Source organism: Schistocerca nitens, chromosome 3 (genome assembly GCF_023898315.1).
Source record: "Schistocerca nitens isolate TAMUIC-IGC-003100 chromosome 3, iqSchNite1.1, whole genome shotgun sequence".
Classification (NCBI taxonomy): Eukaryota; Metazoa; Arthropoda; class Insecta; order Orthoptera; family Acrididae; genus Schistocerca; species Schistocerca nitens.
This window is the reverse complement of record NC_064616.1, coordinates 740,078,747-740,104,048: the sequence shown is the minus strand read 5'-3', so window position 1 is coordinate 740,104,048 and position 25,302 is coordinate 740,078,747. Positions and strand designations below refer to the sequence as shown.

General features: G+C 38.7%; 1 protein-coding gene across 1 annotated transcript in view; it reads right to left on the bottom strand.

Moving 5' to 3' along the window:
* LOC126249412 (gamma-tubulin complex component 3-like) overlaps positions 1 to 22,923 on the bottom strand; it is a 207,721-nt gene extending 184,798 nt beyond the window's left edge. Inside the window, exons 1-4 of the mRNA XM_049951067.1 lie at positions 22,794 to 22,923; positions 19,970 to 20,151; positions 18,279 to 18,416; positions 13,912 to 14,017 (exon numbers count right to left, since the gene is read on the bottom strand). Coding sequence (XP_049807024.1) covers positions 13,912 to 14,017; positions 18,279 to 18,416; positions 19,970 to 20,151; positions 22,794 to 22,923 — 556 coding nt within the window. The remainder of the gene's footprint in view (positions 1 to 13,911; positions 14,018 to 18,278; positions 18,417 to 19,969; positions 20,152 to 22,793) is intronic.
* Positions 22,924 to 25,302: the final 2,379 nt, after the last annotated feature.

Sequence of the window (25,302 nt, the reverse complement as noted above, 5' to 3'; positions counted from 1 at the left end):
TCTGGAGGGGCAGTAACCATGGAAGGGAGGGCACCAACAGATCCCTTCTGCGCGAGGGGAGCCGGAGGAGGCGGGCACTTCTCCAGCTCAGAGGTGGGGACTGAAGCCCTTAAAGAAGGAGGGGTTGTTACTCCTGATGTTGATAACAGGGGAGCAACAGAAGAGGGTGTTCCCCAACTACCTGAGGGGGCAGGAACAGACGGCCGGACTGGAAGGCCCACAAAAAGCGGCTCAGCTTGGGGGCTCGTCACCAGGGATGTTGACATCGAAGCCACTGCAGCAAACGTCAAGGAAATGCGCACAGGGTGAAGTTGGTTGTACTTGTGTTTAGCCTCAGTGTAAGTGAGCCTGTCCACGGTCTTATACTCCATAATCTTCTGTTCTTTTTGATAAGCTGCACTGTCTGACAAGCAAGGTGAATGTTTCTGTCTGCAGTTGACACAAACAGGAGGCGGCGAACACAGGACGTTGGGGTGGGAGGCATGTCCACAATCCCGACAGGTAGGGTTGGTGTCACATCTCGATGACATATGCCCAAACCTCCAGCACTTAAAGCAGCACATGGGAGGAGGGACGTAAGGCTTAACATCACATCGATATATCATCACCTTGAACTTCTCGGGCAGGGTGTCACCCTCAAAAGCCGAAATGAAGGCGCTGGTGGCAACCCTACTATCTTTAGGTCCCCTGAAGACACGTCATACAAAGTGGACACTACGGTGTTCCAGATTTGCATGGAGCTCATCGTCAGACTGCAACAACAGGTCACAATGAAAAATAAGTCCCTGAACCATATTGAGGCTCTTACGAGGCGTAATGGAGACTGCAACGTCACAGAGCTTGACACAAGCAAGCAATGCCCGTGACTGTGCTGGGGATGCTGTCTGTATGAGGACTGCTCCAGACCTCATTCTAGACATGCCCTCAACTTCTCCAAACTTGTCCTCTAAATTTTCCACAAAAAACTGAGGCTTTGTGATCAGAAATGAGTCCCCATCCGTTTGGCTGCAAACCAGAAATCGAGGTAATTTAGACTTCCGTTCCTCCCCTAGTGAGGACAGGGAAGGGAAATGGGGGGTCATACTGTAAAGCATTGAACTTTCCTTCCGTAGAGACTCGTATTTCGTTTCATGGTAGGTCCCCACTCGCCTGGGTAAGCCTAATACAACCGGAACTGTTGTACCTGAACAGCCATGCATCTCCTTGATGCGCAGCACACCTTGAGATTGAGGTTTTTTTTTATAGAGGTTTATACCATCCTTGCGACCCAGGCAGTTAAGCCAAGATCCCCGGGCTTTGTACTGTACAACGTTTCACGGTCACGCCATACGGTGGTCGTTGCAGCATGCTCAGAGCTGACGGTATTGAGGACTGGTGGTGCCTCCCAGTCCCTAGCTCAGCGACCCCGGGGTCGCCAAGCCCATACCCAGCATCTAAATGCTGAGCCCCCTGAGGGGGTGCATACTGAGGAAATGATGATGAACAATTCTGGTACAATGATTGATTTCAGTGCGGGTTAAGCACGATGGCAATGAAGTGCAAGTACTTACAAAAGTGAATATCAGTAGTGCAGCAGCAATGCAGATTGTGCTGAACTGTGCCAGAGTGAACAATAAGTTTCACATGCAAAATTGTAAAATTCTAAATTAAATGAATGTATAAACAGTGAACAGCTCAACGGTGGGGAAACTGTTGTGAAATACTGCAGACAGCAGCTAGACACACAGTGAGCTCTCTGGAAGTTGAGTCTCAATTGCCAGTGGGGTGAAGTGCGAACAGCATATGCCAGAGGCAGTCCTACTGGTAAAATGAACGATGTTTTGTATATTTGATGCTAGGTGTCACAGACTCCTGTTTACGATTGCGTAAGTGTGTTTTGATAATGATTTTGACTTTACAAGGTGTTCTGTAGATCAAAGATGACTATATTCATCTCTCATGAAAGAGTGCTCATTATTTAATGTTAATGTTCTAATCTGTGTAAATTTCCTTGGATGATGTAATAAATATGATTAGCAGGGATTTTGCCTTACATGGCAGGAAGAAAATTTTTTGTGAATGACTGGAATTATGTTAATGATCATTGTTACATTCAGGAAGCAGACCACTATCAATGTTTTATCATATATTTGCATGCTTGTGTAATTGTTTCCTATTCATAAATACTGATGAAGAGAACCAAACAATGGGTTACCATGCTACATTTAATCCATTATACAAACATATACAAAGTGCTACACTAGGACAATCAGCTTCTGTTGATATCATCCTGTGATGACATTTCTGGAAGGCTCTTTTGATCTTACTCAACTTTTTCAGACAGGTGAATATTGTAATTTGTTTCATGCGATGTTAGTATTGTATGTTTATTTCCTTATCTTATGACATGTTGACACAATCTACACACATTTTTGATCACTGCAAGTACTAAGCTTGCCCTGCTTATTTCATTTTTATAAAGTTTTCAATGAATTATACATTGAAGAATGAAAGAAACTTTTACTACTCTATATAAGCATGTTAGGAAAAAGTTCAATTTAACAAAGAAAATGTAACAAATTCTTTACAATGGTACAAAGTACAAATGAGTTTCACCAGGAAGTAAGTCTTTAACCAATTGATTTATGCTGTAGGTAGGAGGCCTGTTATACTACATTCACGTCAAAAACACACAGTTATTTGGATAGTTTCATGATTTACAGTAACATTTGTATTTTTGGTCTTCACAAAATTTCCACTGATTAGGAGTTCTCTTGGAAGACAATATATTTGCTGTTGTCTCAGTTTCATTTCTCATCAAGAGAGTAAGACAACATGGAGATGATAGACAAAATTGATTCACTCTCTTGCTGGTGTTAAAGGCCTGGAATGAAGTCTTGTGCCACTGGAAAAACTGCAACAATCTGTATAAAATTTGTGAAATAATTGTGAAGATGAAAATTAAAAGATGATTGAAGCTAATACTCTGGACTCACTTCTATTAAATAAAATTTCATTCAAATTTTATTAGATCCTGGTTTACAGTGCAGCAATACACGTGAAGTATGTCAGTCTAACATAGAAGCCGTAAGACAGGCTGAAGAGTAATTTTTGCCATTAAGTGCTACTGTGAGCAAGAAAAGGAATGAAGATTATAGATCATTTCATTTGCAGAACATTTAAAATACACAACTAAGACATTAAAGAAACTGCTTGTGCTACCCTTTTTCCATCTCCATATCATCATCATCATCATCATCATCATCATCATCATCACCACCACCATCATCACCACCACCATCAATTGGTGAGCAGCACAGAAATATTATCTCATATAAATGACAGAAAAGGTAGAAAATGTTCCCAAAAGGGCAGCTCATTCCGTGTTTTTATTACATATCTATCAACAACTTCCTACTCTGATTGCTAACGTATTTTGCTGCCTCTAGCTTACACGGGAAGGAATGACTAAGGTAATAAAAATCAAAGCTTTGACAGAGAAGCTGTTGTGTACATTTTACTTGTGCAGTTTTATAGTGGAAGAGTAGAAATATTGTTAAACATTGATTTCCTATGCCCTTGTCAAAACACTCTGCATGAACTGCAAGGTAATAATGTGGGTGTACATTTTTCCTCCATTATGTGGTGCTATTCACTTCAGCTTTTCTCTATAGACTTACATCCCATGTGTACTGTAGGGGAAAGTTCAAGCATCCAATACACTTTCTCTGTCACTGACAGCACTTTCTTATTTCCATCTGACTGCAAAATAATTGCTGCCTTCTTTATTTGATTATCGCTTCTATAGCATTTAAGTGATGTTACTCTCAGTGCCTACCAAGGCACCCCATTTTGAAAGGCATAAGGTTATAATTGGTCTCAGTCATAAGCACAACTGAGAAACACAAATCTTACCTCTTAGTTTTCACTTGTACATTTTTCACCATCAGATGCATTTTCTGGCAAGTTACATACAGTTTTTGCTTGAGGAATTTTACTACAGATGTTTTCTTGTAGCTGCAACTTTCTTCAGATGTACAGACTTTCATATACATTTGACTGTTACAGCTCGTTAATTGAATCTTTAGTCTGTGTTAACACAATGGACTGCCTGGAGTGGCATATATATGATTTGATATTTGGTAAACTCTAGTTACATTTGACAGACTTTTTAGCAGAATAAACCCTTCCATCCACTACCAATTGTTCTCCTAATAATGATATAAACAAGAGAAAGGATGTGAGACTGCATGGCCCTCTTTTACTCTGTGCATACAACCATTTCTACTGAAGGTTTGTTTAAAACACATATAGCTGATAGTGAATCCACTGTACATTTATTTTAATAGTGTGATGATTTTTCCAACTATACATTCTGCTTCAGCTGCATTGCACACTGTTTGCCAATTTTCACTAGCACAGTCTTTCCTTAAGCCTATAAAGACGATGTTTTCTTGCAACAGCAGGGATTTGATCTAAACAATGCCATCATATTTTCAGCTTATTTGTTTGTCTTTATTTGGTATGTCTGGAGATTTTTCTGATGACCTATGAGAGACCAATGGCATAGTGGTTCCTATAGTCTGTGCACTACTACTTCCCTGGAAGAATGGGCTAAGAACTGGTTTTCTCTATCTAATATTTTTTCATTACATAGTATCAAGATTAGAAAGGAATATATGGCACTGCCAGAAAAAGGCTCTACTCTGACACCGATCACCAAAGCTCTCCATTTTTTTGCAGTCAAATATATTTAGAGCAATTTATCACATGTAATTCTGTGCAGAATGAAATGGCTGTATGATAATGCTTTGAAGAAAGACCTACACCCATCCTAGCAGTAGGAATTACAATCTGCAAATGGTACATAAATATGGATTAACAGGCTTTAAATCCTCCCTACTCCTTTTCATTATCAGATTTATTTGTCTAGTTGTAAAGGAGGATAACATGATAAACTTCAGAAAATAAAGACTTCAGCAGTCAATATATGACCACTATGATACTTAAGGGTCCAGAAACATTTATGAACAGACATGTACTTACAGGGGTTTCTAAATTGTGATGGCACAGGCATCACTGCTGAACTTCCACTAAGGTGAGGAATGGTTCCATCGGACAAGTCATGGGCGTATGAAATGGCTCTAGCTCTGGATGCATGGTACGCCCCTGTGAAATAAAATTTGTTTACTGAATTTTACAAACAAAACACATACAGAAATTTCACACAGAACAAGCAGGGATGCCACCAAAAAGGAGGAGGGAGGTTTTGCAGCACACATGAACTGTTTAGTTTTTTTTATCTGAAGGTATCTTTCAAAATTCTCTTTTGACCACAGGAAATCATGTACAGTTGCCCATGTAACATATATAAAAGTAAACATCCATTCTTAGTGCAGTTTAGTGGTGTGACCTGTGTCTCCTATCATGAACATGATTGTCACCATGTGAAGTAGAGTGTGAAAATAGCTCAGAAGAAAATGACATCTTACTAACTTTCAGCTGCTGTTGTGTGACACAAAACACTGAAGGTCTGCCTCATAATGATTGCCCATGATCAACAACACCAGTTGATGACTGCTTTTCACAAATTAGGGCTCATAAATGCCCTGCATGCTGTCTTTTTGAAGGCAACTGGGAAGGCTGTGATGACACAGAGATTATAAACCATCCCACCCAATGCATTTAGACTAAGCATCCATTACAAACAGCAACAGTAAACCCATATATGTACTGCACATTGAACACAAATAAGATGGACAAAAGCAAGTCAGCACCTGAAAGAGATCCAAGTCTTTGGTATCAAGTTCCCTTCACCAACAAATGCAGAACCTGACTGATGCCTGATGATCACCATGAAAGAGAGTGAACCATGTTTCAGGCTTGCAGCCCCACAGATTTAATAGGGAGGGGGGGGGGGGGGACATTAATGTTTTTGGATAATACAAAATGAATGTCAGATACCACTCATTGCTATTTAAAGAAATTTGAGATCTGTGCAGTATCGCAACAGGATCCTGCCCTACAATCATATTTTCAGTGTAGGGTTCATCTTTTAAGACAATAATGTACAAGCAGACAGGGTCCACCTCAACTTTCTCCAGGAGACAACAACCAACCAAATATAATGGCCTGCAGCATCTGCTGGCATGAAATCAGTGGATCATGCTCAGTACAAGTCGGAATTTGTAGTGAACAGACGCAGAAATCCTACTCACAAACCAGGTGGCTCTAGCACAGCTCTAATCAAAGAGCAAGATCTAAGTGTGTTACAATGCAAATGGTGGAGCAACAGGGAAATAAATGTTACTGATCAGCAAATTTTAGTTTCACAGTTGTGCATTTTCAAACAGACTGCCTTTACTTTGGTTATTTTGTTTTAATTTCACACTTTTGGAAAGACTTGCCATTTATTAAAGAAAAGTTATTAATCACCAAATATGAACTGTAGGTAGACAGTGTTACTGAAGTAATATCAGTGAGTTAAATTTATAATAAAAGATATACAATATTGTTTGTAACTGTTCATGCATTTTTAAGTACCATTTTGTGTGATGTGCCTAAAAATTTGAACAAAACAGTTATCTAGTAGGCCAACACACACACACACACACACACACACACACACACACAAGCTCTTGAAACTACACAATTTTTTCATTTGACAATAGAGGGAAGGACTATATGTAATGATACTATTCATGGATAGCAATGAAAATTCACCGGAAGTGCTAAGTAGAACACAGCAGGGCAGGATCATACAAATAACAATCAACACTAGAAGTTAGCAACAGATGAGTTTTGAAAATCTGGTAAGTTGGAAGTGACTGAAATGGAGATTGAGACAGTACAAAGTAGCAAAGATAGACTAGAAATAGAGCTGAAGAAACAGCCAATGATAGCTGAATTCAAATAGAAACATGAATGATGTTTCTGGTAAAGAAATTCAAAACAAGACAAAATAGGTAAATGTAAGTGCTGACTGATCGTCAGTTGTAAATTATACAATCCACTTTGTCTGCTGTAATTCTTTTTTGATTCTGGGTCACTAATTGTAAAAATTGTCCCATTTCCAGATTCAGCAAGTCATTGACAGTGATATGTGTAATACGAACATTCACAAAGTTTTAACCAAAAATAAAGAAAATAGCTCCGCACCAAACAAACAAAAAGTTCACCGAAATACAGGTAAATTTCACAGTACAATACAATAAACTGAACATGGTGCTTGTTTCTGTAACTTCAAAATGTTTTATTGGAAGTGGGTGCATTGGGGAGGGGAGGGGAGGGGAGGGGGGGGCACGAGGGGGGCGGGGAGGAAGGAGTGAGCAGCAGAGACAGGAGTAACGTCCAGCTGGGCTGTTGTGCTTACAATGATCCTGTTGCACTACAGACATATAGAGCTGTGAGGGGCACCGACAACAGCAGTGCTGGCTCTAATACTGCCACAAGAAGTTTTCTGCCAGAAGATGTCTACATCTACGTGACTACTTAGCAGTTCTCATAGAAGTGTTTAGCATAGTATTCATCTAACCACTTCCAGCCTACTACTTGACTGTTCCAGTCTATAATAGCATGTGGGGAAACTAAAACCTATCTTTCCATGAGAGCTCCAATTTATTTTATCATGATAGTTTTTATCTCCCTCTGTTGGTGGGAGTGAACAAAATATTTTCACATTTGAAAGAGAAAGCTGACGACTGATATTTCATGAAAAAATTTCACTACAGTAACTCCCTTGCTTTAATGACTGTAATCCCAACTCTCTCAGCATATCCGTGACACTCTTCTATACTATAACACATAGCAATATTCCAGAATCGGCTGGACAAGCATAGTGTACGCAGTCTCTCTGGTAGATTTGTTCCATCTTCTAAGTGTTTTTCGAATAAAATACAGTTTTTGTTTCACTTTTCAACAATATTTTCTATGTGATGGTTACAGTTTAAATTTGTTCACTATTGTCATCCCTAGGTATTTAGAAAAACCACCAAACTTTAAAATTGTTTGATTTTTCATGTAACCAAAATTTAACAGATTCCCTTTAGTACTCTTGTAGAGGACTCATAATTTTTACTGTTTAGAATTAACCGTCACTTTTTACACCATTACAAATACTGTTCCAAGGCATGACAGGCAGCAAAAGACGTCCCCGGAGGCTGATCAGAAAGCCTCCCCGGTGCGTCTGACAAACAGGTTTCAGGTACTGTCTCTGGCTGAGCCAGATACAGCTGCCTGCCCTGTTTCAGAGGATGATTCTCAGCCTTCAAGGTCCAGGCAATCGCAGAGGGTGGGCTTATTGGCAGTTGGGAGCTCCAATGTTAGGCGCGTAATGGGGCCCCTTAGGGATATGGTGGCTATGGAGCGGAAAAAATCCAGTGTGCACTCCGCGTGCATTCCGGGTGGAGTCATTTCTGATGTGGAAAGGGTCCTTCCCGATGCCATGAAGAGCACAGGGTGCAGCCAGCTGCAGGTGGTGGCACATGTCGGCACTAATGATGTGTGTCACTTTGGATCTGAGGAAATTCTCTCTGGATTCCAGCGGCTATCTGATTTGGTGAAGGCTGCCGGTCTTGCTTATGAGATGAAGGCAGAGCTCACCATCTGCAGCATCGTTGACAGAACCGACTGCGGACCATTGGTGCAGAGCCGGGTGGAGGGTCTGAATCAGAGGCTCAGATGGTTTTGCGACCGTGTTGGCTGCAGATTCCTTGACTTGCGCCATAGGGTGGTGGGGTTTCGGGTTCCGCTGAATAGGTCAGGAGTTCACTACACTCAGCTGGCGGCTACACGGGTAGCGGAGGCTGTGTGGCGTGGACTGGGCGGTTTTTTAGGTTAGAAGGCCTCGGGAAAGTACAGGGTGGGCTGCAATCTCAAAGGGTGCATGGCAAATACAGGACATGCTTGGATCAAGGAACAGTCGGAATTGTAGTTGTAAATTGTTGAAGTTGTGCTGGGAAAGTCCCTGAGCTTCAAGCGCTAATAGAAAGCACAGAAGCTGAAATTGTTATAGGTACAGAAGGCTGGCTAAAGTCTGAAATAAATTCTGCAGAAATTTTTACCAAGTCTCAGACGGTGTTCAGGAAAGATAGATTAGGCAGAATTGGTGGTGGAGTGTTTGTGTCTGTCAGTAGTGGTTTATCTTGTAGTGAAGTCAAAGTAGATACTCCATGCGAATTGGTATGGGTGGAGGTTATACTTAACAGCCGAACTAAGTTAATAATCGGCTCCTTCTACTGACCCCCAGATGCCGATGATGTAGTTGCTGAACAGTTCAGAGAAAATTTGAGTCTTGTAACAAATAAATACCCCACTCATACGGTTATAGTTGGTGGGGACTTCAACCTTCCCTCGATATGTTGGCAAAAATACTTGTTCAAAACCAGTGGTAGGCAGAAAACATCTTCAGAGACTGTCCTAAATGCTTTCTCCAAAAATTTTTTTGAGCAGTTACTCCACGAACCCACATGAATTGTAAATGGTTGCAAAAACACACTTGACCTCTTAGCCATGGAAAAAGCATGCAAAGTTCAGAAGAACGCGAAATCCCGAAGATTGGCTAAAATTTACAGACGTGCGAAATTTGGCACGGACTTCAATGCCAGATGCCTTTAATAGGTTCCACAACAAAACATTGTCTCGAAAATTGGTAGAAAATCCGAGGAAATTCTGGTCGTATGTAAAGTACACAAGCGGCAAGACGCAGTCAATATCTTCGATGCGCAGTGCCGATGGTACTGTTACCGACGACTGTGCCGCTAAAGCGGAGTTATTGAACACAGTTTTCCGAAATTCCTTCACCAGGGAAGACAAATGGAATATTCCAGAACTTGAAACACGAACAGCTGCTAGCATGAGTTTCTTAGAAGTAGATACTGTAGGGGTTGCGAAGCAACTCAAATCGCTTGATACGGGCAAGTCTTCAGGTCCAGATTGTATACCGATTAGGTTCCTTTCAGATTACGCTGATACAATAGCTCCCTACTTAGCAATCATATACAACCGCTCGCTCACCAATTGTTCTTTACCTAAAGATTGGAAAATTGTGCAGGTCGCACTAGTGTTTAAGAAGGGTAGTAGGAGTAATCCATCGAACTACAGACCTATATCATTGACGTCGGTTTGCAGTAGGGTTTTGGAGCATATACTGTATTCAAACATTATGAATCACCTTGAAGGGAATGATCTATTGATACGTAATCAGCATGGTTTCAGAAAACGTCGTTCTGGTGCAACGCAGCTAGCTCTTTATTCGCACGAAGTAATGGCCGCTATCGACAGGAGATCTCAAGTTGATTCCATATTTCTAGATTTCCGGTAAGCTTTTCACACCGTTTCTCACAAGCGACTTCTAATCAAGCTGCGGGCCTATGGGGTATCGTCTCAGTAGTGTGACTGGATTCGTGATTTCCTGTCAGGAAGGTCACAGTTCGTAGTAATAGACAGCAAATCATCGAGTAAAATTGAAGTGATATCAGGTGTTCCCCAGGGAAGCATCCTGGGACCACTGCTGTTCCTGATCTATATAAATGACCTGGGTGACAATCTGAGCAGTTCTCTTAGGTTGTTCGCAGATGATGCCGTAATTTACCGTCTAGTAAGGTGATCCAAAGATCAGTATCAGTTGCAAAGCGATTTAGAAAAGATTGTTGTATGGTGTGGCAGGTGGCAGTTGACGCTAAATAACGAAAAGTGTGAGGTGATCCACATGAGTTCCAAAAGAAATCCGTTGGAATTCGATTACTAGATAAATCGTACAATTCTCAAGGCTGTCAATTCAACTAAGTACCTGGGTGTTAAAATTACGAACAACTTCAGTTGTAAAGACCACATAGATAATATTGTGAGGAAGGCGAGCCAAAGGATGCGTTTCATTGGCAGGACACTTATAAGATGCAACAAGTCCACTAAAGAGACAGTTTACACTGCACTTGTTCGTCCTCTGTTAGAAAATTGCTACTCGGTGCGGGATCCTTACCAGGTGGGATTGACGGAGGACATCGAAAGGGTGCAAAAAAGGGCAGCTCGTTTTGTATTATCACGTAATAGGGGAGAGAGTGTGGCAGATATGATACGTGAGTTGGGATGGCAGTCATTAAAGCAAAGACGTTTTTCATCACGGCGAGATCTATTTACGAAATTTCAGTCACCAACTTTCTCTTCTGAATGAGAAAATATTTTGTTGAGCCCAACCTACATAGGTAGGAATGATCATCAAAATAAAATAAGAGAAATCACAGCTCGAACAGAAAGGTTTAGGTGTTCGTTTTTCCCATGCACTGTTTGGGAGTGGAATGGTAGAGAGATAGTATGATTGTGGTTCGATGAACCCTCTGCCAAGCACTTAAATGTGAATTGCAAAGTAATCATGTAGATGTAGCTGCACCTTGTCTATAGAATTTTGCAATTAGTTTTATCTTATGAAGACTTTATAAGACAAACAACAGCAATATCTGTAATCACTAGATGGGTGCTGCTCAGATTGTTTTCTACATCATTTATATAGATTAGGAACAACAGAGGGCCTGCAATAATTCCTTGGTAAATGTCAGATTTCACTTCTGTTTCACTTACTGATTTTCTGTCATTTCCTCTGAACTGCCACCTTCATAACAGGAAATCACAAATCTAGCTACCCAATTGGTACAATATTCCATATGCATACAATTTGATTAAATGGTGCTTGTAAAGAATGGTGTCACAAGCTTTCTGGAAATCTAGAAACATGGCATCATCTTGAGATCCACTGGCATCAGCACTCACTCATTGCTTTATGTGCATAAAGAGCCAGCAGTTTTTCACAACAACTTCATTCACACTAATTTTTATTATTGTTTAAAAACGTTTTATGTTTACTCTATACTCTGAATGTACCTGGATAACCACTCATTTTACACTCACAATTACATTTTCTAAATAAATTCCCCCTGCTGCTTCTTTTTAACTATATGATCCCTTCGTAATACACAATACTACTAATCTGTAATTTAACCTACTATTAACATTACAACCTTCCATTACAGTATCTCCCCTATTCAATAGTGCAATCATCTACTGAAATGCAATTATGTTTAAAATTATTAACAAATTTTTCTTTACACATCTCTTGTTTCAACAACAAATCTGCACTACTTTTTTATGTTAATGGTTATCAATTTTTATACTGAATCATTGCTTCAATTTTAATTATTGTAACTGCCACATGAGAGAAAAGGGTAACCATGTACAGTGCACTACTCGCCACTGAATGTTTCATCTAGCTCCTTGGTGAACTCCCCCTCTCCCTCCTGGTCCTTCCCCATCTTCCACCATCAATCTCTAACCTTCCAGTATCATATTTTAAGGCTACACTAACAAGTTTCATTTTCAGTGTTCCATATTATGCTGTGAATTGTACCTTTACTTTAATAAACTTTTTACCTCTGTATAGATGCTTTTCTATATAGAAAGAACAACCTTTTTTGCTTTGGATGAAAGTCTGTAAATATTCACACCACATTTGTCGATGGCAATGATTTGCTGAAACTGGTAATGTGTAATCCCAAATACACAAAATAGTTAATGAAAACATGCAAACACACAAAAGAGAAGTGAAAAATAAATACGAAGAACTGGGGAAGCTATGACGGAAATGAAAGAGGGATAGGGCAGAGGAAGGTATGAAAGGGAGGTGAATAATAAAAGTGATTAATGTAAATTGAGGTTTGAAGTCTGACAAAAACTGAATGCACACTACAGAGCAACTTCCCAACTGTGAAATTCTGAAGTACTGCTCCTGGAAGGAAGAATCAAAGCCAACCACATGACTAAGGAAGTGCCAAGGTCATCATCTCCAACAATTACTGGCTGTATATGGTGTAGACTCTCAGAGCAAATACTATCTCTTAATAGAAAATTCAACAGTCGCTGCATGTCAATGGGTGCACATTGAGAGTTCTCAGATGTGGCTCTCCCCTTCCTGAAGGCCTAATACTGGCCTGAACTATCATGTTTAAACATTCCAGGTATCCAGTCCTACACTTGCTGCTTCTTTTATCACCCCTTGCTCTGCATAGGGCTATTTCTGCCATTCCTTTATTAATGAGGTTACGTAAAATGAATGTGTTCAAACAGTAACAGATAGTTCCTGATTTTACTAAGTTTATCATTAGGATATTTTCACCAATTCTGAAAATTCTGAGAGAATGAAAACTGTAAATGCAATCCAGCCAATGATGGATAAAAAATAATGAAAACAATAACATACATAATTGTTTTTAATGGTTCAGCGCAAGCAATGAAAAATAAAACCAGGAGCTAAAATCAAAACAAATCACTGATGTAGTTGACTTACAAATGAAACAGAAAAAATGTCATTTCTTCATTAGACAACAGAAGAGAATACAATCATTTTAATGTTTTGTAATGAGCAACAAACGAATTGGTAGGAAAACTACAGCAAGACTCTTCAGCCATTTAACAGAGCACCCATCATATGGGGAAGAGAGGAAAAAGCAGTGGATGAGCACAAAATTTAGGAATGTTTTAATGAACATAATGGGGAAACTTAACAGGAATTTGGACCAGAATACATAAGATATCAAGTCAAAACCTGAAATTGAGGGCCAGGAGGAGGAAAGTACTATTATAAATAAAATTTTAAGAAATCTTGAGAAAATGAGCAGTGTTATGGAACAGAGTTTACAGAATTCAGTAACAGAACTATGAAACAGAATACAAATACAATATATACAAGTCATAATTTATGACTACTAAAAAAAATTATGGCATAAATATTGTTTTATGAGATTAATGAACCTTTTCACAAGAAGATGAAGTGGACTTGACATTAAGTAGGAAATGGAATTCTCGTAATAAAATGATTTTACTTTTTAAACTGTGGATCATGAATAAATGTAGTACAAACAATAATTCAGAAGTATCAGAGCCTACCTAAGAAACTGCTAGAAGCAGAAGTAGATGGTAGAGATGGGGTGATTGCAAAAGTAGATGAAGTAGATGGAGTGTCTCCTCTTCTTTTGACTGGTGTTCCTGAAGCCTGCAAATCAAACAAAATCAAATTTTATGCAGTATATACGACAACAATAGTATCTGCTATCCAACAAAAAAACTAACACCTGGGACATGTCTGAGAACAACAGAAATTTATCTACCTGTTGTAGTCTTAAAAATTGTTTCAACCCAACATATTATATTAGGAACAGGATGCACACACAATGCTCAGTATTGTATGCTATGTTACTAGTACAAATAGTTTTGTCAGAGCTAACTTGTTCTGTGTGGTACTTGATGGGAGTCATGCTCTGGGCATAAATAATATATCAGTTGACAGTTCACGTGCATGGTTTCACTGTTTACCTTCATGTTGGTAATCTATGACTCGTCAACTATGCAACTTGAGTATGTGATACTCTTAAAACACAATAAGACCATATACAAAGTTAATAGCAGAAGAGTAACCTAAGAGGATTATCGATGTCTTATGACCTGACAAGTACTCTGTTAAGATTATAAAAACACAATTTATGGTGTGAGAAAAGTTCTGGCAAGCAATCTTGTTTCACAGCTTTCCTTAAGGGTGTTAGATTCCTCATATTTTTGTTTGATGTCAAATTGATTTTTACCAAATTCAAATGACACTGAAAATTTTATTTAGGTTTTTCTTCTTCCAAGCCAAGATACAAAGTTTCCATTGTATGATAATTGAGTCACGTGAAAGCATCGCATTTTCAAGTTAATATCTGTCACATGAAGTAACTGCTTTTGTGTTTTGTCCAAATGTCAGTTCACCATTCTTGACCCTTCCTTTTTACACTGATAATCTGACCTGCAGTTCTCTTTCCCCCATAGACTCATGTACCCTACAATTAGTGGCTGCCATACATTTGAAGTTCTTTCTTCCAAAGTTTCACCTGTCTTGATACAGAAGATCTCATCATCTGCTGAAAATATTATGAAAAGGATAGATTGCTACTCATCATAAAGATGACATGTTTAGTTGCAGACAGGCACAATGAAAAGACTCTTACACACTGAATTTCTTCATAAAGGAAAAGAAAAACACACATCTAGACACTCCATTTAATCAATGTAATGAAATACCCATTTGTTTCTTTCAGAAGCCCAGACAGCTTTTTCTCTAACTACAAGGTTTTCCTAAGCTGTATTCATCCTTTTATTCTGTGCCATGGTTCAAAAGGCGCAAATTATTGTCTATTCCTCTGCTGATTATTTTTTGGCCTGAAGAACTGAGTTTTGCTTTGTCATCAGTTATGTCATTAACACTGTTCCTAATGAGTCTATGCTTTCTGATAGGTGTTACATTTTCCTTGAATATTTTACACTGCCTGTAATAGCTTTAAACTATTTTAAAGAGTAAACAAATTTTATTAAGCAATTGTTTAGTTCCATTTAAAAGTTATATTCAGCAAAAAATATAAAACAATACGCAATTTGAGATAAAAATACAGTCTTGGTTGTGAAGGTTTTTATTTTCAAATTTCAGTGATTTGTTTTGTCTGTGGAAGGCACCTTCAGCTCATAGAACCTGGTCATGGCACATGCTGTTCATAGAATGATCACACAATGTGAATACACTGGCAAAATGTGATTGGGACACCAAAAAGTTACAAATCTCCAATGACTGTCAACTGTGTTCCTTACTCATTGCCATGCATAAACGACACTGCACAAGTTAGGGACAGATCCACAGCAAAGCTTCAGGGAGTGGAAGCACAACTTGTATGAGTGGCCCCACAGACAAACTACTTTCACTCTTTTCTTCATTCTTTCCAAAATATCCAAAACAATGAACTGCAAGAACACACTGTTGTTTTGTTGTATCCCGCACTTAGATACTTATTTGTATTTTAGCTGTGGGAAGAGGTATAATGATCTAAGGAGTAAATGAGCATGGCACCAAATGGGTTCTGCTTTATGATTTGGATATAGGGGATGTAGATACTTTTTGCCTTTCTTCTGTATGAGATATGAACAGTGATTAATCTTAAGTGTGTGGCAAAATTAACAGAAGTTTTTTTACAAAATCTCATAATCATATGAATTTTTTTAAATTTGTCTAAAAAAGAAATCCATAGACATACTCCTTTGTATCTGTGGTGTATGTATGTTGGTGGGGAGGGGTGGGGTGAGAACGGAGGGTGGAGAGGGGATATATTTCTACTGTGCAAACATGGGATAAAAAGAGCAGAATTAATCCCAGATGATTATTTCTTCTGAAGGCTGTAGGGAAATACTGAAAGTTATAAGAAAGTCATGTGGATTCTGTGGTAAATAAAAGTACATCACAGAACCAAAATAATAATTTCATCTAATGTTGAACACACTCATTACATACAACTATGATTATTTATCACTAGTATTTATGTTTTGATGCACAGTGGCCTTAAAATTCTTGAAAGAAATCATTTACCTGTATCAGGCTTTTTGTTTAATTTGAAACAAACGCTTCTTTCAGTGTAAATTAACTATTATTCCATCTTGGGCATTGTTAATCAACATACCAGTATGAAACAATGGGCAAGTAACAAAATTTGGGAAAAAGGGGGAGGGGGAGAGGGCTGGACAAAATTATGTAAACACTGCGAGAAATGCCTACGTGAACAAAAATGCACAGCCAAGACTGTAGGTTGACCACGAACAGTCTCTGAGCAGTGTCCTAAATATGTTTCAAATGTCAATCAATGTCAGAACAGAGTCCTGTGTAGTTCCAAGTGTATTAAGTAATAGCTAAGTGGAGCAATGGAAGAAAGTCATTTGGTCAGATGAATCTTTTGTTACACCGTTTCCAATTTCTGGGCAAGTTTAAGTCCCAAGAGTGAAACATGGTGGGCGTTCAGTGACAGTTTCAGTAGCCATAATATGGTATGCCAAGGGCCCCATGGTTACTCTGCGAGGTCACATTACTGCCAAGGACTATGTGACCGGTTTGGCTGATCACGTCCATCCCATAGTACAGTGTTTGTTCCCTAATGGTGTGCTGTGTTCTGAGATGACGTGGCCCCTGTTCACACAGCTCTCATTCCCCAGGACTGGTTTTGTGAGGACAAGGATGAATTGTAACATCTCCCCTAGGCAGCACAGTCACCAGATATTAATAAGGCTTTGTGATCTGCTTTGGAGAGGAGGGTGCACAATTGGTATCCATCTCTATCATTGTTACCTAAACTTGCCACTATTTTGTAGGAAGACTTATTTAGGATTCACTTGAAAACCATACAGTACCTGTATTTATGAAGACAGTAAGTGTTCTCGAAAGAACAGAATACTGTTTATGACCGTGCAGCTTTTCCCTGGAATAAATGACTACTAACTGAAACCCTCAGCTGCCGACAGGTGTTGTTGATATACCTTGATGTGGACAGCTGAAAATGTGTGCCCCGACCGGGACTCAAACCCGGGATCTCCTGCTTACATGGCAGACGCTCTATCCATCTGAGCCACCGATGACACAGATGAATAGCACGACTGCAGGGACTTATCACTTGCACGCTTTCCGTGAGACTCACATTCCCAACTGTCCACAATTCTACATACGTAATGTACCTTATAGACATTTGCCCATTCACTCACTACTCGCGCACGCTTTGGCTCTTACGGGAATCGCCAAAGCCTGTGCGAGTAATGAGTGAATGGGCAAATGTCTATAAGGTACATTACATATGAAGAATTGTGGACAGTTGGGAAGGTGATTCTCACGGGAAGCGTACAAGGGATAAGTCCCTGCAGTCGCGCTATTCATCTGTGTCCTTGGTGGCTCACATGGATAGAGCGTCTGCCATGTAAGCAGGAGATCCCGGGTTCGAGTCCCGGTCGGGGCACACATTTTCAGCTGTCCACATCGAGGTATATCAACAACAGCTGTCGGCAGCTGAGGGTTTCAGTTAGTCATCATTTAGTACCTGTATTTATCCATTTTAGGATGACTGGGAGCTGTTTTGAATACCAACAGCTTTCCTACACCATATTATGGATGGTAATGTGCTGTGTTTTTGATGTTGTCAGATTTTTGTACACCCCATGTATATGTCGAGTTACTTACATCAGTCAAAAAATGTTGTATGCTCCTATGTCAACATTTCATGACCCACAAAGCAATATAGAATGGATCAACATGCAAAGTGGTCCAAAATAGTGCCCCAGGGGATAAAAATAGTTTAACTGCCAATTATATAACTTGTTTTGTTTCAAATAAAAACCAGACACATGGGAAAAAAATTATTTAAAGAAATAATGATTTTGAGCAGTTGCATAATACATATTTTAACAGTGGAAATTACCTGTGATGGAGTGCAAACAGCAATATTTCTTAGTGACAAATTTTCTATACCAAATGATGGATTGGCATCCTCTGCTGAGTTCAGCTCAGCACTTCTGAGAATAAATGCCAAGGCATTTCTCACACTGATTAGAAGAGTCTGTAGTGAATAAATGATAGTCATTACTTATGCATGGTGATTACAATCTAAGATACTGCAGTAATTGCAAGAACAGAAAAGCTAAGGTTCTAAAAGAACTTCTATATAGAGAAAACTTAATTCATAAATTTAACATTAAGTATGGTTTCCCCAAATTGTTGAAACTATTTCCCAGTAAGCTTTTCTTTTTCTTGATATGAATGAACAGTACATGACATCGATCCATGCACTTAGTTTAGCCACCCACTACTAACTGCAATAATATTGTATATGATTAAATGAACTAGAGGGGATATTCCAACAATTGCACTGTTAACAAATAGCTGACACTGCATAAGGAACTAATCTCATATCTACGTTTTACCACTGACTTACATTTATCCACATGTAAGTAGAGGAAACAGTTTACACCATATTTGTAATGTGATTGTTATTACATCCTGTAATATTTTGCAAATTACGTATGCATGGTACAATGTTTTCCACATTGGTATGCTTTTATTTTAGGTGCTTGAAAATGATGAATCTTGAAATTGGCTGATTGCACAATAGAGAATGTTACAGCCTACTATGGATCATGATTTTCTTTAAAAAAATATTTACAGATTTTGAAAAAACAATATTTGCATTACAAAATTTATAGTATGGTTATTACAAAAAATAAAATGTTATATCACTGATGAAACTACAACTGCACGCTTCTCAGCACATCAATTATTTCATAGGTATGCAGTTAAGTTCAAGGAGCTTGCAATTTCATCAGCTATGAAAGTAACAAGTTAATTCTTTTCTGTAAAAATTGGAAGATTTTTATTTAATTGGTTCTTGTTAAAATCAGAATTAGATTTTATTATGCTGGGAGCAATATGAATCACAGCTTTGGTTGACAGACAAATCACCAAACTTTGTAGGAATAGTTTTTTGGCCAAGTCTTGAAGCAGTTTTTTTTTTTTTTTTTTTTTTTTTTACTTTTCTTCAAATTGATGGAATTCTGCTGCCTCTCCTGCTTGAAAAACACTAGAAACTGTACACCATAAAACCATTCACAAAAATGCACTGGGACATTTTTGTTGTTAACAACAAAGGTACACTTTGTAGGACCTAAAAACTGACTGAAGTCATAATGGCAACTGATTACTTTGGCTTAATCTTCTGATTTTTCTTAGCTTCCTTAAATTAAGAGCAAGAAATTTAAAATTTAATATATTAAGATTAGCACAGGGAAGAAAGTTAATGCTCTATATCGTGTTTGTATCAGTTTATCTGCATGCATTTTATTTTGATTGCACTGCATCAGTTGGAAGTCTGATGAGTAACTAATTCAACAAATTCATTTTCCTGTTTTTATTGCTGAACAGTCTTAACAAGGATAATCAGCATTGTAAGAAATGGGGAAAATAAAAATATGCAATTTTTCTTTAAAGTCAGGAGAATGAAAATAAGCATACTGACAAATTTAATACTGAAGTGGGAAAATAAGAATCCTAGATCAGTTCCCATGCTGAGCAGGGGAAATGAATAACAAAAGTGCCACATTATTAACTGCTACTTACGCATCCTCGAAGACACCGGTAAATACTGGAAAAATTCTTTGCTTCCGTCTCTCCATGAATAGTCGCAATTTTTGATTTTATTTCTTCAGCAATACTAAACTCATCAGCTTCATCCAACGAGTCATAACTAGAGCCCTGTCTAAGCTCATTTAATTGCTTTCCACATGATTTTAATACTTCATCTATAAAAGAAAAAAGGAAAGTCAAATGATTCTGCATGATTTGGAAAACATATTCAGAATATCCTACGCTTTAAGACAAAATAGCAACTTATGGTCAACAATATTTCTTATGGACACTGCAATACTCTTTTAGTTTGAAGAATAAAATTGTTGAACTCGCACAGTATGTCACAGATAACATCAGGACAAGGTCACTCATGTTCTGCTAAGGTCAATAATGGTACATGGATTACTTCTTCCTTATTTCACTTTAAGTGGGAATAAAGATTATGAAATTTAAGAAGAGAACATTTTAAACTGTTCCGACAGTTAATAAAAGTGGTTCCTACTATTTCAGTTGCTATTTCAATTATCAGTGAGAATCTAATATTATAATCACAATTTACAACGAAGATTGCACAATTTATTACAGAGGGGACGAGTGGAGGCACCTGTGCATCAAGTTGGGATAATTGCTGGGAATCTTTGAAGCATCTTTGATGTTAGTGAAACATCATTAGAGTTCAATCATTAATTCAAAATGTTTACAAGTTGTTGTCCTTCCGCACCAGCCTCGGCTGATGCTTCATTCAGCTGCATGTTGGATTCTAGCTAACACCTGTCGAGTCAGCTCTGCATCTACATGCCTAGGTGGTGTTGCCACCACTATGGGCTGCTGGTGAGTAGGCAACATCGTTGCCCAGCATGAAGTGGTCTTGTGCTGGTTGTTGAACTGTCCTTGGCCCCATTCCGAATTCTACAATGACAGTTTATGACCCATCAGCAGTTATCTGGCGTCAGTGATTGTGTGGTTAGTTGATTCTGCTGATAACTGACAGAACCTCCAGGAAGACAAATGGTTTTCAGCTGGGAATGCTGCTGTTAAGGGCTTCCAAGATACTAAAAATTTTAAAATATGAGGCCACTATGAGAAAATAGGGTTTCTGTTATGGTTGTAACTTTGGAATGTGCACTGTACATTTAAAAAAAAGACTGACATGACATACTCTTGGCTTAGCCAACTCACTAGCAAATGGTCACTTTCCAATACAACCTACACCATGGGCTACACTGGTACTTAGTATGTCATCACAAGCTCATAAAGAAATAAGATGACTAACAAATAGGTCTAGCATACAGTACAATGCAAAACCTCATTCCCCTCAGTGGGTCACTATATAGGTCTTCCGAGCAACACAATCTATGCCACCACCCCCAAATAATAAAGAACATATCACATCATAAACAAAACACATCAACAACACCTACAACAAAGTTACAATAAAAAGCATCTCAGTTGCTATCCACGTAACATCACAGCTCACACAATATATTTACTGCCCGCATTGTTCACTAGACCTCATCACACTATTAAGTCGGGGTCCATATTTATAAGTAGTTACTTGGAAAACATATTTCATAAATAATAAAATCTTCATTAAACAAATGTCATGGACAGAGAAAACTTTTTAAGAATGTTTATACTGTTGGGTTCTCACTTTGTTCAGTCACGTGCAATTGCACAGATAATTACTGGAATACGCCTTTAATGGGAGAAGTAGAACACATGAAATGCAAACGGTAGTGCGAGAGGTGATACAAATGTATCAGGGTGTTTTGAGAGTAAATCAGACTATTGTCTGATTTATCCAACGACAAATACATATGGCAAAACTTGTGTATTGTGACATACCCTATTGTATTTTTCGTAGTTTATGCACAACATGAGTAAATAAAATGCACCAAAGAATTTGCCTGAAATATGTATGTTACCTAAAACTTTTTTTTTTTTTTTTTTAGCTTGCAAAGTGGATAAATGTGACGTGACATGAACATAGGCATCTGAGCTCACAATCTGTTATCACAAAGTTGTTTTGCATCCACATTCATTGCCTCCGCCAACCCACAACCAGACTGTCGTCAGCCAATCCAGCCTAGACTATGAGCTATGCTACAGATTGTTTTACCACAATCAACATATTGGGGGGGCAGGGGGGGGGTTTGGGGGGTGTTACTACAGCAGCACTCAACCATTCTCCCACAATGATTACATTTTACATTACGTCATACAATTCCACAACAGGAATAAGAAATACTGGTTTTTTTAAGAAATTATACACTAACTCAATGGCATCAACATTCTCAACCAGCCCTTAATTTATTTAGATTCAGGAATTTGAATTACATCAACGCCCATCTTTTTACCGATTACCATTTACGTATTTACTATCATTTTTAATTTGTAGTGTGTATTACTAACACTTGTATTTTTTCCCCGTAATTCACTACAGCCAACATTAATCACAGTTCTCTCCTAAAAGAATCATGAAAATCCTGCAAAATAAACATTGCAAAAACAAGCGAAATTAAATTACCATATGCCATTTCAGTGTCTCAAAAATCAGGTTCAGACGTTGTCTAAACTCAATATGAAAGTGATTCACGCAAATGACGTATCACTGGTCAAGTACCCATATCAATACATCAAGAACCGTTTTCAATTTTTACTGGGAATGTGTGATCAACGTGAAATTTACTGCAAACAGATTCAAGACAGTTACTAGGACTAACGGAATTGACACATTATGAGCACGATGTGAATGGAAATATATACAGCCAACAATGTCGCTTTGTAATGTAAAAAAACTCAAGCATCAACAAACCTTTATATTTTCCGCTGAGGTGCGAAATCAGTTCTTGAACTAAGGAGTCATATGTTTCAGTGTTTAAATCTGAACACCAGTCTTTAGCTAGCGATGACATATAATCATCATCATCATCATCATGCGACATACTGTCCACGCAGACCGTCAAACGTGCACTTACGGTGTGCGCTCCTTCGCCGTTGCGGGCCGCTGTTGCTAATTCGCTGAGACTGGCCGTAGTCAATCGGATGTTACTACTCAGTAGTCAATGATAATCGCTGAATCTAATGAGGACTTACGGCGGAAGATCCAAAGTGATTATATTAGTTTTCGATATGGAGACTGCAGGAATAATTTTTAGTGATCCGATTGTTATAAATTTGAAGGCTGGTTACTGATTTTCGTATTTGTATGGTTTATTGCGTGTTTGTGGGAAAATGGCAAGAGTGTTGGCGGTATTGTTTGGTATTCCAATGCAGTTATTTTAATTTGCAGCGTGAAGTTATTACACAGTATAAAATATCTTTGAATGTACTTAACCATAGAGTTTACGAGACGTGTAGCAGAGCCTTTGACTCTTTAACACAGCCAGCTTGCTCCATTTGCGCTAACAGTGGCGCTATAACCAGCCAACCCAATTTGACGTGGCTAGTAAATGCACGAGTAGTTGCGTTATAAGCCAAATCTGTGGGTTTTATTACATTTTATGTAGTTGTTACAAATTGTTATTTCCTTTGACGCTCACGTCTAATGAGCGAAACTGCTAACAAAAGGAAATCGTATGCGAGTAGCGCTTACTCCACAATTTTATTCCTTACGGTCGTTGTTCCCCCCCTGCAAGCAAAATCTGCTCTCATTAAACATTTAACATGGTGTTTACAACAACGTTTCATTGTCAAAGAACGATTAGCGTATGTAATTGATGTTCATGGCCCATGAAGCTGGTTCAGAGAAAAAAGAAAATGGCTGGTGTAAAATCGGTTTTGCAAAGGATTCCACATTTCCCACTGTAGAATACGTCAGAAAAGTCGGTTTGCCATCAGGCTAACAATGGGAGACTTTTTAAAAATAACATTTGTGGGTGAAGATGTGTAGTAGCTCTTTCATTGCCGAAGTGTTACACTTGTCTATGCAAGGTGTTGTAGGCTGGTGCAGTTTCCATCGTGAAGTTTGTATTATGGCTTGTATAACTAATGGTTACGATCTTGGGAGTGTGGGATCAGTCATTGAAACTGACGAATCTAAGTTCGGGCGACGAAAGTCTGGTTGGGCAAACGTGTTATCTACAGATGGGTATTCGGCGGAGTTGAAAGAGGAAGCAACAAGTGTTTCTTCCAAGCTGTGAAAAAGAAGTAACATTTACTGTTAAATGTGATTAAAGTGTGCCACCGGAATCAATTGTGATTTCAGATTGCTTTCGGTCGTATGGTTACTGAATTTCTCCGTCAACCACAAAATGCACTTCAAAGATAGGATCACAGGTGCTCATCCTAACAAAAATGGAGAAGACATAGTCCGCGATCGAACGTTCTTTTCTTGGGACGAAAAAGCACAAGCACTTCTTTTATACTTGTTAGAGTACGTGTGGTGGAGGTGGCGTGATGAGAACGATTTATGTAGTAAATTACTGGAAGCCGTTTTCAGAGTTTATGATCTTGGATTAAGTTTTGTTGCGTTCCATTTCGTTGGTTCTAATTACATCAATTACAGTAATACTTTGTGTCAGTTTGCTGGTATTCATAATGTTTTCTCGGCAAAGGCCTTTATTCCCGAGATTATGATTAGATTGAGACCTAATAGCACAGTTTAAACTGTTGCGAGTGAAACGAACAGTAATCATATTTGAAACGTGGTCATCACAAATATTTCACTGTTTCTTTCGAATATGTCATGATTTCCTATGTTGTGGTTAGGTTGCGACCTATAGTACAACTTAAAAGATATCTAGAATCATTTTTATCATAAACGTTCCTCTTTTTTCGTCCAAAACATCGCGATGTTGGTAATGGCGGCTAAAGTGGGAACCTTTAAATCAGTTTAAATCACAGTGACTGAAACAACATATCAGCTGACTTCATCCACGAAATGAATGAAATTAAGAATGAGCAATACCACTGCCTATCCACATCCGACTCATGATGCGTGTTCCCTACCCTTGATTCATCGTGCACACTATTGCCAGGAGAAACAAGCAAGCGAGAAACCCGCGTACAGTGTACGTATACTTTCTAAGGGGATTACGCACGCACTAGTTTATCGATAGATCAAACGACAAAAGGCACCAACAACGTTCGCCAGACGTCGTTATCAAAAGTTGCCCGATAATATCGGCCGACTGATTTAGCAAAGTGCTCCCAATCTCCGTTGGTTTTTGATGGGGTCAAGGACGTTAGGTTAGAATCAGTTCTATGCATGAAGTAGATTAGACTAGGCTCATACCACGATGCCTCTGTGCTTGGAGATGAGTGCTGTTATTGCGCCTTTTCCTCTTAAAAAGACGTCAAATGCATGTGGAATAAGCTGTATC